This window comes from Eptesicus fuscus, chromosome 17 (assembly GCF_027574615.1).
Source record: "Eptesicus fuscus isolate TK198812 chromosome 17, DD_ASM_mEF_20220401, whole genome shotgun sequence".
Lineage (NCBI taxonomy): Eukaryota > Metazoa > Chordata > Mammalia > Chiroptera > Vespertilionidae > Eptesicus > Eptesicus fuscus.
This window is the reverse complement of record NC_072489.1, coordinates 61,891,656-61,910,507: the sequence shown is the minus strand read 5'-3', so window position 1 is coordinate 61,910,507 and position 18,852 is coordinate 61,891,656. Positions and strand designations below refer to the sequence as shown.

The 18,852-nt window shown below is 47.1% G+C and overlaps 1 protein-coding gene across 2 annotated transcripts in view; it reads left to right on the top strand.

Annotated features, from left to right (window-relative positions):
* The first annotated feature begins 3,356 nt into the window (after nt 1-3,356).
* Nucleotides 3,357-18,852, top strand: part of SEC23IP (SEC23 interacting protein) — a 37,498-nt gene continuing 22,002 nt past the window's right edge. Inside the window, exons 1-6 of one of the 2 annotated variants that reach the window (XM_054728672.1) lie at nt 3,357-3,698; nt 8,664-9,196; nt 9,970-10,192; nt 11,509-11,702; nt 15,595-15,684; nt 17,644-17,764. In XM_054728672.1, coding sequence (XP_054584647.1) covers nt 3,371-3,698; nt 8,664-9,196; nt 9,970-10,192; nt 11,509-11,702; nt 15,595-15,684; nt 17,644-17,764 — 1,489 coding nt within the window. In that variant the 5' untranslated portion in view covers nt 3,357-3,370. The remainder of the gene's footprint in view (nt 3,699-8,663; nt 9,197-9,969; nt 10,193-11,508; nt 11,703-15,594; nt 15,685-17,643; nt 17,765-18,852) is intronic. The other variant, XM_028136363.2, reaches the window with a different exon arrangement.

Genomic DNA, 18,852 nt, shown 5'->3' with positions numbered 1-18,852 from the left:
CTGCCCAGAACCCAAAGCTACAGGGGAAGGGGACTCTGGTCCAGTCTCCCATTCACCCTCATCACCCACCACTTTGCCCTAAGCAACTTAGTTTACATCAAAGTATAATAATAAAAGCCTAATGCGCTAGATGGACCGGACAGCCGAATGACCTCCCAGACGAAGCCGGGGCTGTGAGGGCCGATCGATCCCCTTGCATGAATTTTGTGCTTTGGGCCTCTAGTTTTATATAATGGCCTCAGGTAAGACTTTGTTTGCTGAAAATATTCAGTTTGAAAACCCCTGCTCAAGATCAGCCCTTGCAGGTTTGCACAGTCCAAGATTTCAGGATTCTGAGAATGGAGGCCTTTCTCCCTAACACACCAGCTCCTTATAAAGCCAAGTGCCCGTCTGCCTCCTGATGTCATTACCTCACATCCAAATGGGCAACAGACACAGTCCTGCGGGTGTGGAGACGACCCCTGAGCCGGCTCCAAATCGGAGGAGGCAGAAGGTGCTGGGACCCAGGCTCAGGTGGAGGCGGCAGGAAGGGAGTGGGCTTTGCTCCGTGCCCAGGCCTGTGCCAGGTGCTCACGGCCCAGATCCTCTCCAATCCTATGAGAGGTGTTTCTTTGCTCCCTCCTCTCCCTCCTTCCTCCCGGATTTACTGAGCACCTGTCTGTGCCAGGGGCTGGGGCACAAAGGCAAAGCTGGCACCCCAACACCTCACTGCCCCCTGAGAGCGTCATCCAAAAAACGACTGATTGGGGTGAATGCAGAATGCAGGGGGAGCCCCAAGTGACTCGGAGAAGGTTCTATAGGGGACTCAGAGCCGAGCTGGGACCTGAAGGACGAGGAAGGGCATTCCAGGTGGAGGGAACTGCATGTGCGAGGCAGGGAGGCAGGAAAGAGCCCGCCTGGTCTGGGAACTGTGGGAGGGCGATGGGCCCAGGTCCAGGAGATCTGCTGGATGAGGTTGGGGTCCCAGAACCCACTACCTGGATCCTCTGCCTCCTTGACCTCCTTTGCTCTAGGCTGCCTGGCCAGGAAGAGGCCCCAGCCTACCTGCACAAAAGGAGGCTTTGAAGCTGGAGAGGGATGAGGAAGGAGGGGCCAGCTAGTGTGTATTTTTGGATTCTCAAAAATCCCCTCTCCTCCTCCTCCTCCTCCTCCTCCTCCTCCTCCTCCTCCTCCTCCTCTGACACTATGGCAACCAGGTGTCAGCTGGGGGAGCTACCAGTGAGCTGGGCTGAGTGGAGGGGGAGGTGGGCTGGGGGTAGGGCCCTCTGCTCCCCTCTCTGAGCCTCAGTTTTGGTGTCTAGAATATGGGTACGACAACCCAGTTGCTGGCTCCTGTCAACACAGGTGCTCCAGGACTCGGAGGCCCAGGCTGGACTCATTGCGGGGAAGGCCTGGGGGTGAGGGCAGGGCTGGCGAGGACCCTGCATCATCCTGCAGCTGGGGGCTGGGCCAGGCGGCGGGGAGTCCCTCAGCCATGTGGCCTGTGCTTCCCACCAAGCAGGCTGTCCTGGTGCGCCCACTGCACTGTCACTGCCCAGGAGCCCGGGGGAGCAGGAGGCAGCACTGACGCACAGACACAGGGATGGATCTCCCTGTGAGCTCTGCGATGAGAGGTCTAGGGGTCCCCCTGCCAGGGCACAGGGCTCAGCTGCTTCCAGAACCAGGTCAAAGCCCCTAAAGGAGGGGCAAGGAGGGTCTATTTCCTGGGATTGCTGCTCCGATGACTGTAGACTGGCCTCAACCAACAGGAACATGTGCTCTCCCCCTTCCGGGGCCAGAATCTCAAATCAGGGTGTCCGGGGCAGTGCTCCCTCTGAGGGCTCCAGGGAGGGTCCTTCCTGCCTCTTCAGCTTCTGGGGCTCCTGGCCTCATCCCTTCAATCTTCACGTGGCCCCGCCCCCTTGTTCCTGTGCCCAATTCTGGTTGATCACGTGGCCCTACATCCTTGCTCGTGGTGCCTATGCTGGCGTGTTCACGTGGCCCTGCCCCCTCGAGACCTTGGATGGTCTGTTTCCGGGGTGCCACCTCCCTGGTTGGCGGTCTGCCCCTGCTCTCACACCTGTCAACATTCTCTTTGCCAAAGTCCTCCCAGAAAATCATTTGCATAGGCCATCTCTTTCCTGCTGGGACGGTGACAGCAGGAGACAGGAACGCAGGGGCCCGTTCAGAGCCCAGGCAAGAGGTCCAGAGGGGCCTGTGATGCCCCTGGAAGGCTGGGGAGGGGAGGCGGGGGGGTGCTGACTAGGAAGCGGAAAGCCCTCAGGGCAACCCACACTCCTGTGAGGAGCGGCTGTGGTCCATTGTACAGATGAGGCTACTGCAGCACAGAGAGAGCAAGCAACTTCCTCCAGGGCACACAGCATAAAAGGGCAGAACTAAAAATGGAACCCTGGGCTGCCCACAGCCTGTGGCTCCTTGACCTGTGACCTCTGGGTGAGCGGCCCCTCACCCTCTGGCCATTTGCTCTGATGAGCTTCCCCCTTCCCCCCACTCTCCCCCCTCCACCCCGGTGGACAGGGGCCCTGTCCTTGCACCAGTGGCTCTGGGCGGCAGCACTCTTGGTCCCGCGATCCCTCCCAGCTGATGACCTTGGCGGAGCCCGGCTGCCTTGGGGTGAGGGCCTCTTGTGGAGAAGGCCCGCCTCCCCTCGCGTCTGTGGCTTCATTACAAGCACCATTATTGTTCCTGGGTCTGGCTTCCGCCGCCTGCCTCCCCAGGCAGAGTTTGTTTTACCTCGAAAAGAAATTGATTCGGGGTCTACAAACCCGCTGGCTTCCTGCATTCGCTCCCTGAGACACAGCTCTGCTCGGGTACCGCCTGGTCCAAGGCCCTGATGCCACCCCACCAATGTGGCAGCCTCTCCTATCCTCTGGAGCCCCCATTCAGCGCACAGCACCCTCCGCGCTCCCCTGCAGCTCCAGGGACCTGCTGAGCAGGGAACCCAGCCTTTCACTGGTCCCCCAGGTCCTGCAGGCAGCCCCAGGGTCCTCCAACGAGTCCGGGCGGGGCCGGTGGGTTGACTCCTTAGAACCGCCTCTAACTGCTCCTCTGTTTCCAGCCCCGCCCCCGCCCCCGCCCCGCCTCCAGCCCCGCCCCGCCTCCAGCCCCGCCCCGCCTCCAGCCCCGCCCCCGCCTCCAGCCCCGCCCCGCCTCCAGCCCCGCCCCCGCCTGCAGTCCCGCCCCCGCCTCCAGTCCCGCCCCGCCTCCAGTCCCGCCCCGCCTCCAGCCCCGCCCCCGCCTACAGTCCCGCCCCCGCCTCCAGCCCCGCCCCGCCTCCAGCCCCGCCCCGCCTCCAGGCCCGCTTCCGTAGTCGTGGAGGGAGCCGCGGGTTAAGAATCCGGGCGTGAATCCCGCGCCACCATGTTGTTTTATGGCGGCGCTACGTAGGGGCAAGAACACGGCCGCAGACCAACTGCCCGAAGCTCCGGCCCTTGTGCGCAAGTGCGGAAGTGTGCTGGCCCCGAGTGTGACTGGTTTCCGGCCGGTGGCGCTGCACCGGCTTCCCGAGACGTGTAACGGGTGGTGGGCCGCAGCCATGGCTGAGAGGAAACCTAACGGTGGGGGTGGTGCCGCCTCCACCTCCTCGTCCGGCACTAATTTACTCTTCTCATCCTCGGCCACGGAGTTCACCTTCAACGTGCCCTTCATCCCGGTCACCCAGGCCGCCTCGGCCTCCGCCTCCTTGCTCCTGCCTGGAGGTAGTACGGAGAGGGTTTCTGTGGGGCGAGTCTGTGCGGGGAGGCGGCGGGGCCTGCGGTGACGAGGGCCGGACCGGAGGTTTTCCTTCGGCCGCCACCCGCCCTTGTGCGGGGCTGCCCAGGGCCGTTGGTGGGCAAGTGTGAGCGGCTTGGGTGCTTTGGGACCTCGGAGGCGGGGTCAGGTCACAAGGCTTCCTTTGCGCTCATTGAAGGACCCAATGAGCCGGGCACTCCTTGCTGGCGTTCCGCAAGTTTTTGTTTTTGTTCAACACTTACAGGTGTGCCAGGTACTTGCAGGAAATGCAAATGAATCAGCTCCCCCTCTCTTAGGATACGTAGGCTATCCCCTAGGTTATGATGGGGGTCTCCTAGGATGCACCATCGTGAAAGAGCAGGGTTGCAGTCTGTACCTCTACTGTGCAGATATTGCATGTCTATGCATCATTTCCTCTTGAGCTCTTTCCTGTTCTCCTGGGTTCCCACTACTCTGTGCACCTTAGCTCCTTGTTCGTATCTTTATTGCTTTGGAGAGATTGCTTTTTAACGATTGTGTGGCATAACCCAGGGGCGGTGTTTAGAAGCAGAGACTGTGTTCCAGCTCCGGTCTTGGCAATAACTTACTGTGTGACCTCAGGCATGTTCCTTTACCTCTCTGTACTTCAGTGCCCATTTATGTATAGCCTCATAGGGCTGTAATGTGAAATGAATTGATTTTTAAAAAAATATTTTTATAGATTTCAGAGAGGAAGGGAGAGGGAGAGAGGTGGAAACATCAATGATGAGAGAGAATCATGAATGGGCTGCCTCCTGCACGCCCCGGAATCCAACCAGGGAGCATTCAGACCACAGGCCAATGCTCTATCCACTGAGCCAAACTAGCTAGGGCAATGAATTGATTTTTATAAGACACGGAGTATAGTGCCTGACACATAGTTCTATGTAAATGTTTGTGAAATAAACATACATGTCTATTTGAACTGTGGGCTTTTTGAAGTTTGCAGGTGTGACTTATTTACCTTGTTAATTTTAGGGTCTTTAGTGACTATCACATAGATTCTTAGTCAGTGCTAAATATTTTGCCAATGAATACTTTATTCTTGCTTGAAGGACGAAAGACAGTCTCATGGAGAGGGCAAACTGGAGGCACTTGTGCACGCAGATCCCTTTCACTTGTGTTATGTTTCTTCTTGGTGGTACACGTATTTGTTTGTCTTATCCCACTAGAATGTAAGTTTCATGAGAGCAGGAATTTATACCTAGAACAGGAATTTGAAGGATAAGGAAGAGCATGGTATGCAGTAGACCAATTTTTCAATAGATATTTGTTGAATGAATGAAAGTCAGGAATATGTACCTCTTGTTTTGATAACTGGTGGGAAGGTTAGGCATTGCTGTGTTGTGAAGGACTAGCCTGGCTGTAGGAGGTTGAAGGAACAAATAAGGCCATACATGCGGCTAGTTCTGTAACAATTGTTTTTCCATCTATGAAAAGGATTTGATTGTGGCCACCATAGCTCAGTGGATTCAGCGCCCTCCCATCACCAGGAGGTTGCTGGTTCGATTCCAGTCAGGGCGTTTGCTTGGATTGTGGAGGGGTGGAGGGTGGCATGCAGGAGGCAGGCAATCAATGTTTCTCTATCATTGATGATTCTACCTTCTTTTCCTCTGTCTCTAAAAAAAAAAAAAAATCAATAAAACATACTTTTTAGATAAAAGATTTGGTTATTAGAACTCTATTCAGAGAATTTACAGAGACAAAGGAAGAACCTGTCTCATTGGAAGCAGCAGTTAATCATCTCAGGGAAAGAGACACAAAGGAAGCAATTTCATTCCTTTAGCAAACATGGACTGAGCAGCTTCTGTTGGCCAGGCTGTGCTCCAGATGTCTGGGAGACACAGCACACAGCATTGCCCCCAGTGACTGCACAGTATATGTGTACACACTACCCAGCTGTGTAAGCAGTTTGATGCAGGTTTATAATGGCCAGAGAGAGGGATTGATAGTCTGTGTGAAAGCTATGGGTTTCAGGCTGGCTGACTTGGGAGAGAACATCCCTTAGGCTTCAGGGCCTCACATAGGAGGTGATTCTTGAGCTCAGTATGGAAGAAATTAGGGCATTGGGAGAGATAGGCATATGGAAAAGTCTGAAGTGTGGGAAAACCTGCAGATTTGTCAGGATTTGGTGGTAGCTGCTCACATTCTCTCTCCTCCCACTCTTCGTCTCTCTCCCTGTCCCTTCTCCCCTCTCCCAGGAGATTAGTGTGACTATAGTGTGTGTAGGAGAGTGGCTTTAGAGGTCAATAGGGATCAGATCACAAAAAGCCTCCTATAACATACTGAGGAGTTTGTGTCATCCTGTGGTGAGTGGAGGAGCCTTTGAAGGATTTACACAAGGCAGCGAAATTAGAGGTGTGTTTTGGAAAGACTGGAGTGTTGTGAGCTTGCACTGGAATGAAGCCTGCTGTAGCAAGAGCCACCAGCCTGAAGGCCATTGTGAATCAGGCAGGGGTGGATGGCATTGTAGCCATAATCAGCCACATGGGGTGTGAAGGGCAGGGAATGGATATGAGAGATTTTCAGACCCTAACATTGTTGGGACTTAGTGACTCACTGGTGACCAGACTGTCTCCTCTTTGACACAGAGGCTCCTTGTCCTCATTCAGTTTTAGCCCCAAGACCTAGCTCCAGTGCCTGGCACATAAATACTTTGTACATATGTCTTGAATGAGGATCTGACTGACTGACTGGAGAGTATGAGGGAGAGGAGTCTGTGAGGTGTGGTGTCTGGCGTGAGAGGACGGGTAGATGTGTAGGGAGAGGTGCTGCAGGAGCACATGGAGGGGACAGGGAGGATGATGGATTCCGTTCTAGGAGCCCCGAGTTTGAGTAGATGTGGCTGCGCCTGCCCGAGTATTGAGGAAGCAGTGGAAAGTAGGTTCAGGAACAATGAGCACAGTCTCATTTGACACGGAGTTAGGAGTGTCACAAGGATACTGGTAGGTGCTCACTAAAGTTGTATGTCTTTCTTTTTTTAAAAAACTATTTTATTGATTTTTTTACAGACGGAAAGGGAGAGGGATAGAGAGAAACATCAATAAGAGAGAGAAACATCGGTCAGCTGCCCCTGCACACCCCTACTGGGAATGTGCCCGCAACCAAGGTACATGCCCTTGGCCAGAATCGAACCTGGGACCCTTGAGTCTGCGGGCTGACGCTCTATCCACTGAGCCAAACCAGTCAGGGCAAGTTGTGTGTCTTGATGTCAGGTGTGCCTACATGTAATTAGCAAGTGCCCCTGAGGTGAGGCTGCAATCATGATGAGACCAGTATTTCCTTTGTAATTGATGCTAATAAAAAAAAAAGCTTCTTGAATCAGGTAGATCCTTAACTTGTCTTAAAGGATGAAACACACCACAGAGTTTTCTCTATGTTTTCAGTGGTTGAGAGATGGACGAAGAAATACAGATGAATCCACATGAGGTTTACATGACTGAAAAGAGAGTGGGAACTGGAAATACATAAGGAAAGCAGAATGATAAAAGCAACACAGGGGCCCTCGTGTAGGCTGCGATATTTTATTTTTAGTTACAAAGGAACAACCTATAAGAGTATTTGGAATTAGTGGATTATTTTAGTTAAATTGATGAGCTACAGTAGGAGCAACCGAGAGGCTTCAGCCAGAATCTCAGCAAGCCCAGTGCCCTGCTCTAGCAGGTCAGTATGGAGCCTGGAGCTTGAAAGAGGGGGCTCCCTTTGTCAGGTCTCAAGGGCAGGGACCTCATTGTGCCTGGGTGCTGGGCATGGGTACACCTCTGATGTGCTCTGTGCCTTCAGAGGTAGGAGATAGAGAGAATGAGAAGCTTAGGAAGAGGACAATGGAAGTTACGACAAGCTAAGGGCTCATGAGAGTTTAGTAAGGCTGGTCTTTTGAGGCTATGTACTAGTAGAGAAAAAAGGCTTTGATTTTAAAGTTGGGGCAGAGAGAAGATAAATAATTTGATGCTGATAATACCCACAGTGAAAATCAAGTTGGGCAAAGGGAAGCGAGGGGACTTACCTGGCTAGAAAATGACTTTCCTAGTGGTTTGGTGCTCAGTCATGATGCTTTATCTGGTTGTGATACTCTGATGTTAGGGATGGCAGTTCGTTGTTGGCCCACTTTGCCTTGTGAATACAAATACCACATGTTCATTTCCACAGTGAGTGCTTTGTGGGTAAGAGCCCCGGCACACCCTTCTTGTCAACGGAGTGAAATCTGTACTTTAGGTTCTTGTCATGACTGGAAGTAAAATTATGTGTATTTGATTTTTTACCAGGAAAAAAGGGAGCATGCAGAGGAACATGTAAAATAGTAGATACAGATTTTATTTCTATTTTTTAAAATGTCTATACACAAATAGGTATAATTTCTTTAAAAAAAAAATATACTTCATTGATTTTTTACAGAGAGGAAGGGAGAGGGATAGAGAGTTAGAAACATCGATGAGAGAGAAACATCGATCAGCTGCCTTCTGCACACCCCCTACTGGGGATGTGCCCGCAACCAAGGTACATGCCCTTGACCAGAATCGAACCTGGGACCCTTCAGTCCGCAGCAGACGCTCTAGCCACTGAGCCAAACAGGTCAGGGCTGTATAATTTCTATATATTTACAAAATAAATAATGTGTAACTATATTATTAAAAAGTATGGAAAGGTATGTACCGAAATATTGTTGAAGGTGATTATATCTGGGTGGTGGGCTTATGAATGAATTATAATTTTTCTTACTTTTGTTGTTTCCTATTCATATTTTTTTAGTTTTTCATTACAAAGAGAAGTTTTCAAATAAAAAAGAAATGTTTTTCATTTTTTTTCGTGTAAATGCAGAAATGTAATTTGGGACAACACAACAAGAGGCACAAGAACTAGGTCTGTAGAACGACAGCATGCCTTCTAACCATTCGCTCTTCTGTCCCTTTCAGAGGATTCCACGGATGTTGGTGAGGAGGACAGCTTTCTTGGTCAGACTTCTGCTCACACATCTACCCCACAGACATTTAGTTACTTCTCTCAGGTATCAAGCAGTAGTGATCCATTTGGGAATATTGGACAGTCACCATTAACAACTGCAGCAACATCACCTGGACAGTCAACATTCTCCAAGCCCCCAGCTGCTCTCCCTTTTACAACCGGATCCCAAGATGTGTTGAATACATTTCCACCATCCTTTTCGAAGGCTCAATATGTTGCTTCAGCTTCTTCACAGATGGGAACAAATGCTTATTTGCCTGCTCAGCCAAGTAGTCTCCCTCCTTCAAATGTTGGGAGCCCACCCCAAGGAATATCCCAACAAGGATACAATCCCTATCGCCATACTCCCGTAAGCAGCAGAGCTAACCCTTACATTACACCACCACAGCTGCAGCAGTGCCAAACACCAGCCCATCCCACCCATCTGCCACCCTCTGGACCCCCTGTCCACATGTACCAGACGCCTCCAGGATCTCTGCCACCGGTACGGAGACATGTTTTTGTATCCTAATTATTCACTTTAGCTTTTAATCTCTCTCTCACTTAGCCTATGCTTTTAAAAGCACAGTGCTTTTTATAATCAATATGATGACAGATTATTTTCAGAGGATATTCTTTGTAAGATGTGTGCTTTAAAGCAAATGTTCTTTTATAGGTAGCTCATTGAAGATTTACATTTTAGTTCTTATTATCTGTATTGAAGTAGTAATTGAATTTTTTTTGAAGTAGTAATTGATTTTAATAAGTTAATCTGTGCCAGTATTTTTAGATTTTAGTGTAAGATACCAATGATAAATGTGATCTAAGGACCAGTGAGAGTTGAAGCAATTATTATCTTAACAGCCTGCCAACGTCTCATTTTTAATTATACTATTCAATCAAGATACTAAATTATAGGTACTAAAGTTGATTACTCTAGTAATTTCTTTTATTTACATTTATGGAGTTTGGATCTAGACAGTTAACCTCAGTCTCAGGAGGGTAATGGAATAACATTTACGTTGGGTTATGAAATTCCCTTTTTTTTTCCCCCCCCAACTGACTTCCAAAGGGAAATCAACTAAAAAATGGAAACCATGAAAAGACAGCAGTATTATAATGAGTGTAACCTGACTTTACTCTTGGGGACAGAGAATGGGCTTCATTTTACTTAATTAAAATTATACTGATGCACAGACTCTTGATAATGGATCCGGAGCATCTACAAAACCGTTCTTGGAACTGGCATGATGGTCCTAACTTTGTCATCCCCTCCAGGTTCCTCCTTCTGTGCAGTCAGCGTTGTCTCCTCCAGCACAGCAGCAAGCACTTGCTAGACCTGTGGGTCCCTCTATGCCAGTGCCTCCTCCTTTTATGCTTCAAAACCAGTATGAGCCTGTTCAGCCCCACTGGTTTCACTGCAAGGAGGTAGAGCACAAACAACTCTGGATGCCTTTCAGCGTGCTGGACTCTTTGAATCTTGAAGAAGTCTATAATTCAGGTAAGCAGTTTATGCATCACTTATATCTGACTTTAGGGAGAGAAAAAATGAAGGGTATTTATCCATGGCTTACTTTTTGTGAATGTCACATTCCTTAATCGTAGACCCCACAAGAATCAGTACCTTAAGATGGTGATTTTAATGTAAGTTCTGAGTTATTTGAGAAAGGTATCTGAAGAAGTGTTTTAGTAATTTTCTTACTTGTTTAAAAGATTTTTCTGATTTTAAATCAGAGAAGCAGAATAGTTCATATAATCCAGGTGTCATTTTTTTAATCCTTTTTTTTTGGGGGGGGTGTCAATTTTCTTATTTCCCTGATAGATTTGTATGTATAGAGCAGGTGTCCTCAAACTACGGCCCACGGGCCACATGCGGGTGTATTTGCCGTTTTGTTTTTTTACTTCAAAATAAGATATGTGCAGTGTGCATAGGAATTTGTTCATATATTTTTTTAAACTATAGTCCGGCCCTCCTAACGGTCTAAGGGACAGTGAACTGGCCCCTGTTTAAAAAGTTTGAGCACCCATGGTATAGAGTATATAGAGCATTTTCTATGGAAATCTTATTTCTTAAGATGCTGTGAAAAAAGTATTCCATGATCAGGTGGGTTTGAAAGTGCTGTGACTACATCTGCCTTTTGAGACAGACAGTGCACAGTAGTGTGTTAAGGCTGTGAGAAGTCCTGCGGGAGGGAAAAAAGGTGTCTTTGTTTATCTTGATATTTCACCATGTTACTTAAAAATTGCCTAATAATATTCTTCAGAAATATACTTCATAAATATTGCTGCTTTGGTTTAAAAAAATTACCAGTTACTTGAATTATGTTCATGTTTTAAAATTTTGCCCTAGTTATTTCTTCATTTAGGATCATAATTTTGATCAACACAGATTAATCTTTAGCTCTTTTTATTTATTTTTAATGTTTTAAAAATCTATTCTTTTTTAAAATTTAAATTATTTATTTATTTAACTCCTCACCTGAGGACATGCTTAGAGAGAGGAAAGGGGGGAAAGAGAGAGAGAGAAAGAAACAGCAATGTGAGAGAGAAACATCGATGGGTTGTCCTCTGTATTCGGCCCCACTGGGGATCAAACCCACAACCCAGATATGTGCCGACTGGTAATCGAACTGGAAATCTTCCCATCCATGGGACAGTGCCCAACCAGCTGAGCCACTCCTGCCAGGCTTAAGGTATTTTTAAAGAAAAATGAGCTTAGTTCTTTGTCTTTAAGGATCAACTGGTCCTGTATTCATTACTTATTACTTTATATATGCCTTGTAACTGTTGGATTGAACTGTGGACTTTGTGCTCCAGTCCAGCCAGACCCTGAGAGTGTGGTTCTAGGCACGGATGGAGGGCGCTATGACGTTTACCTCTATGACCGAGTGAGGAAAGCTGTGTACTGGGAAGAGGAGCCTGCTGAAGTGAGACGCTGCACTTGGTTTTACAAAGGAGACACAGATAGCAGATTTATTCCCTATACAGAGGAATTCAGTGAAAAACTAGAGGTACGTGGGCTTTATTCCTTTATGCTTTTCTTAAAAAAATGTAGGCCCTGCATACATTGGAGCCTCATGAAATACCACCCACAGGGAGCAGACTGTTTATAAGACAGTCTGTCTTTCTTTTCTTTTTTTAAATATATATTATTGATTTTTTTGCAGAGAGGAAGGGAGAGGGACAGAGAGCTAGAAACATTGATGAGAGAGACGCTTTGACCAGCTGCCTCTTACACACCCCCTACCAGGGATGTGCCCGCAACCAAGGTACGTGCCCTTGACCGGAATCGAACCTGGGACCTTTGAGTCCGCAGGCCAACGCTCTATCCACTGAGCCAAACCGTTCTTTTTTAATTAAATTTTTTAATGTATTGATTGATTTCAGAGAGAGAAACATCGATTTGTTGTTCCACTTATTTATGCATTCATTAGTTGATTTTTCCATTCATTTTTAGAGAGAATGCAAGTGAGGGAGAGAGACAGAGAGATAGAGAAACGTCAGCGTGAAAGAGACACACATCGATTGGTTGCCTCCCACACATGCCCACACTGTGGCCAGGGACCTATCTTGCAACTGAGGTACATGCCCTTGACAAGAATCAAACCCAAAACGCTTCGGTCCGTGGGCCAACGCTCTCTCCACTGAGCCAAACTGCCTAGGGCCATTAGTTGATTCTTGTATGTGCCCTGACCAGGGATTGTACCTGCAGCCTTGGTGTATGAGGACTTGGGGACTACACTGTAACCAACGGAGCTACCCAGCCGGGGCCAACAGAGCCTGTCTTGATTCTGTACACAAGGAAGATCTTTGGTGTCAGAAAGTTGTAGGTGGGAGTGTGCAACCTCATCTAATTATGAACTTAAAATGGCTCCCGGGGGACTCTAGCCGATTTGGTTCAATGGATAGAACATCGGCCTGTGGACTGAAGGGTCCTGGGTTCGATTCTGGTCAAGGGCACTTGTCTTTCCCACTCTCTTCCACTCTCTCTAAAATCAATGGAAAAATATCATTGGGTGAGGATTAAAAAATAATGAGAAGAATATCCTAATATATAAAAAGCCAGTGGCTGTCGCCCTAGCTGGTTTGGCTCAGTGGATAGAGCATCGGCCTGGGGTCTGAAGGGTCCCAGGTTTGATTCCAGCCAAGGGCACATGCACGGGTTGCGGGCTTAATCCCCAGGAGGGGACATGCAGGAGGCAGCTGATCAATGATTCTCTCTCATCATTGATGTTTCTCTCTCTCTCTCTCCCTCTCCTTTACTCTCTGAAATCAATAAAAACATATTTAAAAAAAAACAAAAACAGACTCTCATGACCGAAACAACCAGACGGACAACCGAACAGCAGGCTGCGTGGGGCAACAAGGCTGGCAGGGTGGTTAGTGAGGGACGACCAAACGACTGAACAGCAGGCTGCGTGGGGCAACCAGGCCGGCAGGGGGGTTAGTGAGGGATGACCAAATCAATGACTGAACAGCAGGCTGCGTGGGGCAACCAGGCCAGCAGGCGGGGGGGGCGGCGGGGGGGGGAGCAGTTGGCGACCAGGCTGGCAGGGGGGATAGTTGGGGGCAACCAGGCCGGCAGGGGGGGCAGTTGGGGGCAAGCAGGCAGGTAGGCAGGTGAGCAGTTAGGAACCAGCAGTCCCGGATTGTGAGAGGGATGTCTAACTGCCGATTTAGGCCCAATCCCCGGCAGTTGGACATCCCCTGAGGAGTCCTGGATTGGAGAGGGTGCAGGCTGAGCTGAGGGGGACCCCCCCCATGCACGAATTTTGTGCACTGGGCCTCTAGTATCTATACTAATAAAAGGGTAATATCCTAATTAGACTGGATTAGACTGGACATCCTTCCAGACAAAGCCATGGTGGCGGGGCCTGAGGCAGAGGCAGTTAGGGGTGATCATACAGGCAGGCAGAGCGGTTAGGGGCATTCAGGCAAGCAGGGGAGAGCAGTTAGGAGCAATCAGGCCAGCAAGGGAGAGCAGGGATTGGGCCTAAACCGGCAGTTGGACATCCCCCAAGGGGTCCCAGATTGGAGAGGGTGCAGGCTGGGCTGAAGGACCACCACCACCCCCCCCCCCCCCCCACTGCCATGCACAAATTTTGTGCACTGGGCCTATAGTCTATACTAATAAAATGGTAATATGCTAATTAGAACGGGAGACCTTCCGGACGTCCTTCCAGACAAAGCTATGGTGGCAGAGCCAAGGCAGAGGTGGTTAGGGGTGATCAGGCCAGGAGGGGAGGGCAGTTGGGGCCGAGCAGGTGGGTGGGCAGTTGGGGGCAAGTAGGCCAGCAGGCAGAGTGATTAGGGGTGATCAGGCAGGCAGGCAGGTGAGCGGTTAGGAGCCAGTGGTCCCGGATTGTAAGAGGGATGTCTGACTGCCGGTTTAGGACAGGAATCGGGCCTAACCCCCGAGGGGTCCCAGATTGGAGAGGGTGCTGAGGTTCAGACGAATTACGTGCACCGGGCCACTAGTATATATATATATAAAAGGCTAATATACTAAGTGTCCCTCCTACCATCCAACTGGTCTTCATGACGCGCACTGACCACCAGGGGACAGATGCTCAACACAGGAGTTGCCGAGCTGCAGTGACTTGGCAGTGGCGGTTTTTGGGTGATGCACCCCGAAACAAGAAAGGAAGGAGCCCGATTTCTCACAGGGCATTGCGATTCCACCTTGGGCCGTGGGTTATGTTGTTGCTGGGGCACGTCGCCTTGAATCTGGTTTACTGCACACTTGCATTTGCATTCCACACCCTGTACAACAGCAACTTTGCAGAGTGCCCTCTCGCACTCTGGGACCTCTCAGGGGATGTCAGAGAGCCAGTTTTGGCCCGATCTCTGCAGGCCAGGCCGAGGGACCCCACCTGCTGGAGGGATCCCGCTCACTCTGCAGATGCCGTGGAGGAACCGCAGGTGGTTGGCTCCAGGCCGTGTCTGGCCCATTTCGCCCAGTCCCATCCAGCCGGTCACCTTCTAATGAATTTCCTTTCAATGTGCACGAATCTGTGCACCAGGTCGATGGTAATAAAATAAACCAATTTAATAAAAAAATGTCTGCTAGGGATTGAATTATGTCCTAGGCCAGTGATGGGCAACCTTTTGAGCTTGATGTGTCAGACTTCGCCAGAAAACTGAGCATAACTTGGGTAGTGTGTCACTTTGAGGAAAAAACATTATTTCGCAAATGTTTCATCCTCAGGAGCAGCAAATGTTTCATCCTCACCGCGTGTCATCAGAAATGGCTACGCGTGTCATAGGTTCACCATCACTCTCCTAGGCTCTAGCAGCTCAGAATGTGACTTCGTAAGTAGGTCGTTGCACATGTTATTAAGATGAGATCATAGTGGAGTAGGGTGGGCCCTGTTCCCATATGACTGGTGTCCTTACAAGAGGACAGACAGAAGGCGAGTGCTATGTGAGAGTAGAGGATTGGAGTGATGCACCGGTAAGCCAAGGGACACTAAAGGTTGGTGACAAACCACCAGGAGCTAGCGAGGCAATGAAGGAGTTCCCCGTAGGTTTCAGAGGAAACCTGGCTCTTTTACACCATTTGCTCTTCTGACACCTGGATTTCAGACTCTGGCCTCCAGAACCAAGAGAATAAGTTTCTGTTGTTTTAAGCCACTCAGTTTGTGGTACTTTTTTTGGAAGCTCTAAGGAGCCAGTAGTCTAAATCTTGGTGTTTGCCTCTGTCTAATGCGGATAATGTTATTTAGGAATGAATGAGTAATTAAGTGAGGTAATATGTGTAAAGTGATAAGTGTGGTAACCAGTTACTACATGAGAGCTGCTATTACTGTTTTTTATTACCTTCATAGTTATAATTTTCTTCCACTTTCTCTCAGTGTGAGATAGATTTGTGTTAATGGATGTATGTTGTTTTCATTATTGTAGGTAGAATATAAAAAAGCTGTAACCACAAATCAGTGGCACCGCCGATTAGAGTTTCCAAGTGGAGAGACGATTGTTATGCACAATCCAAAGGTAATGATATTTTTTAGGATATTAAAGTTTTTAGGTTCACTTAAGTAATTTTGACAAATGTATTTGCTAAATGTTTATTTTTACTAATTTCTGCAGTGGGGATATATGTATGACAAGTCCGTGGCTTTTAATTTTACTATAGTTCACATTGATCTGTGGCACAGCATGGGCCTGAGCACTGCCTCCTCCCTGCAGGCATGTGTGGGAGGCAACCAGTTGATGTGTTTCTCTCACATGGATGTTTCTCACTCTACACCCCTCCCTTCCACTCTCTCTGAAAAGCAGTAGAAAATTTATCTTCATGTGAAGATTAACAAGAAAAATAAAATAAAATTTAAATTTGTTTCATGAAGTTCCTGTTTATGGCAACATACTAGCTGAAGCTTAGTATGCAGCATAGAAGTTGCTTGATAAATTTTTGCACTTGATTAGGGGTCAGCTGACTTTTTCTGCAAAGGGCTAGAGAGAAAGTATTTAAGGCTTTTTGTAGCACATGGTCTTTGTGACAGCTGTCAACTCTGCCCTTGTAGCCTGAAAGCAGCTACAGACATTGAGCATGGCTGTTTTTAAACAAACTTTGTCAAAACCAAGTGGTGGGCCAGTTTTGGCCTGAAAGTCGTAGTTTGTCTACCCTGCCCTTAATGAAGGTTTGTTTCAACCTTTGAGACGGAAAACATATTCTTCCTCTTTTCATTTGTACCATCTTTATAAACTTCTTGTGTGTTTTTTATTTTTCCTTAAGGTATTAATGGTATTCGCATTCTTTCATTGAACACCCTTAATCTCTGAGACACAGGTTCCTCATTTGCACTAAGATTTTCCTCCCTGCCCTTAACCGGCTTCGTTTTGGGTCAAGGGCACATACCTCACTTGCAGGCTGGATCTCCGGCTTTGGCCAGGGTGCATGCGGGGGCAACCAGACACTGTGTCTCTCTCACATCAGTTTTTCTCTGTGTCTCTCCCCCTCCTTTCCACTCTCTCTAAAAGTCAGTGGGAAAAAATCCTTGGGTGAGGATTACGAGCAACAAAAAAGATTTTCCTCCCCGGGGCATATTTTAGATGAAGTCTAGGTCATTTATGCAAAAGCATCTAGCATAGTGCTTGGCACACAGTAGTTGTTCACAACAGGACATTTGCTTATTATAGGAAAGTATAAAGTAACTTACATTCTAACCACATCTATAGTCCTTAATTTTTTAAAATTTATCTTTATTGTTGAAAGTAATACAGATGTACCCTTTTCTTCCCCATTGACCCTTCCAGCCTGCCCCCTTCCCCCATCTACAATCCTTATTGATATTACAATAAACAAAAGTAAAAGCACATTTATATGTCAACAAAATTTAAACGGTATATAAAGGTGTGAAGTGAGAAATAAAAGCCCCTTACTCTTCTGTATCCTCCTAGTTTCTCCTCTTGATGGTGACCATGCTTATCCTTTGTGTTTTACATTTTTAACCTTCTGTTTTGTGTACAAACAGAAATATTTTGCATAACATCTTCATGCATTTTTTTAAAGAAGTATTTTCATGACATCAGGTTTAATTTAATATAGTTGGATTAAACAATAGGTCTTCCTAAAAAGTGGTAGATAAATCCATGTTTGACATTGAAAATGCATTTGTAAATAGACTCCTCTATTGCAGGTAACTTTTTCTTAATTTCTTATGTGTAAACTTGGGTGTTTATATTACATTTCTAAATTGAGGTATATTCTGATTTAGTTGTGTCATTTTCTGATAGCATTGGAAATAATGGTATTGATTTGCTTAGTTTTAATGGTTAATTATCACTAGCAGGACCGTTAAAGATTGGATTTGGGGGAACAGTGGTAGTACTTGATGTATAAATTATCCATACTATGAAGTAGTTTATCATGCATTGAAATAACATGGTTTTGTCTGTAGTGGAAGTGCATTTGCTAGTGAGCTGTCGTAATCCTCTTGTTGTATCTTGAAGGTTATTGTTCAGTTCCAGCCGTCGTCAGTGCCAGATGAATGGGGGACCACACAAGATGGACAGACAAGACCCAGGGTTGTAAAGCGTGGAGTTGACGATAACCTTGATGAAATTCCCGAGGGTGTGTAAAATTGGTTTAGGACCCAGGTCATTTCTAGACTTCTCAGTTTTGCCATCATCCTTTATAATGATGACAAAAAGAGACAGTTATTAGGATTTCCTACTAGAACAGGTTGGCACATATCTTTAAAAAAATTTTTATCACCTTTTTATCTTCATTTTTAAATTTAGAATTGTGTGAAGGTATACAAACCATGTAATGTAGACTCTTAAAATACGTATTGTTGTAAAGAAACACTTTGTTGATTGAAAGTAGGCTTTTGGCTGTGTTTTGGGGCTTGTTTTGTCATACTTCAATTAGTTAGTCTTATTCTAGTGCTGGAGTAGCACACATTTTCTGTGAAGGCCAAATAGTAAATATTTTAGGCTTTGCAGGCCATACAGACTCTGTAGCATGCATTCAACTCTAATTGTAGTGTGAATGCATCTATAGATGGTATATAAACAAATGGGCATAGCTGTGTTTCAATAAACTTTATTTATAAAGTACAGGCAGGGAGAAGGATTTGGCTTGTGATCCATAGTTCGCTAACCCCTACCCCAGTGTTTGTGCTTTGGTTCTCCTGTTATACCATTTAAAGTATGGATTTTATTTTGATGTACTTTATATTTGTTCTATTGTCTTATGAAATTACAAAATGAATATACTTATCTGAATCTGAATGAAATAACTAGAGTAAAATAGTAGATGTAACTAGGAGATGTCCCTTTATATAATATATACGAATCTAACAAATCAAAGAGAAGGATTTGGGGAAAAGATTTTAAAATTTTACATTGACAAATTACTTCTCCATATGGGATTTAGTGCCCTGTGGCGTTCTGAAGAAATCACAAGGTTATGGAGCCTTTGTAGGGACACAACTGCTGGTCATCATGTGCTGGTAACTTCTGGGACCAGAGATGGCCTGCTTCCTCCACTCCTTGGTTCAGTTCACTGTTACTTACCAAGGCCGACTCTGAGTTTTGTTCTTCTAATTTGGTAGAGGAGAGTGAGGCTTATTAAGGTGGAAGGGTCATGGATTTCTTTGGTAAGTTTGTGATGACAAAAGGGGTATCTAGGATATTGCTATTCAATTAAGAAAACCC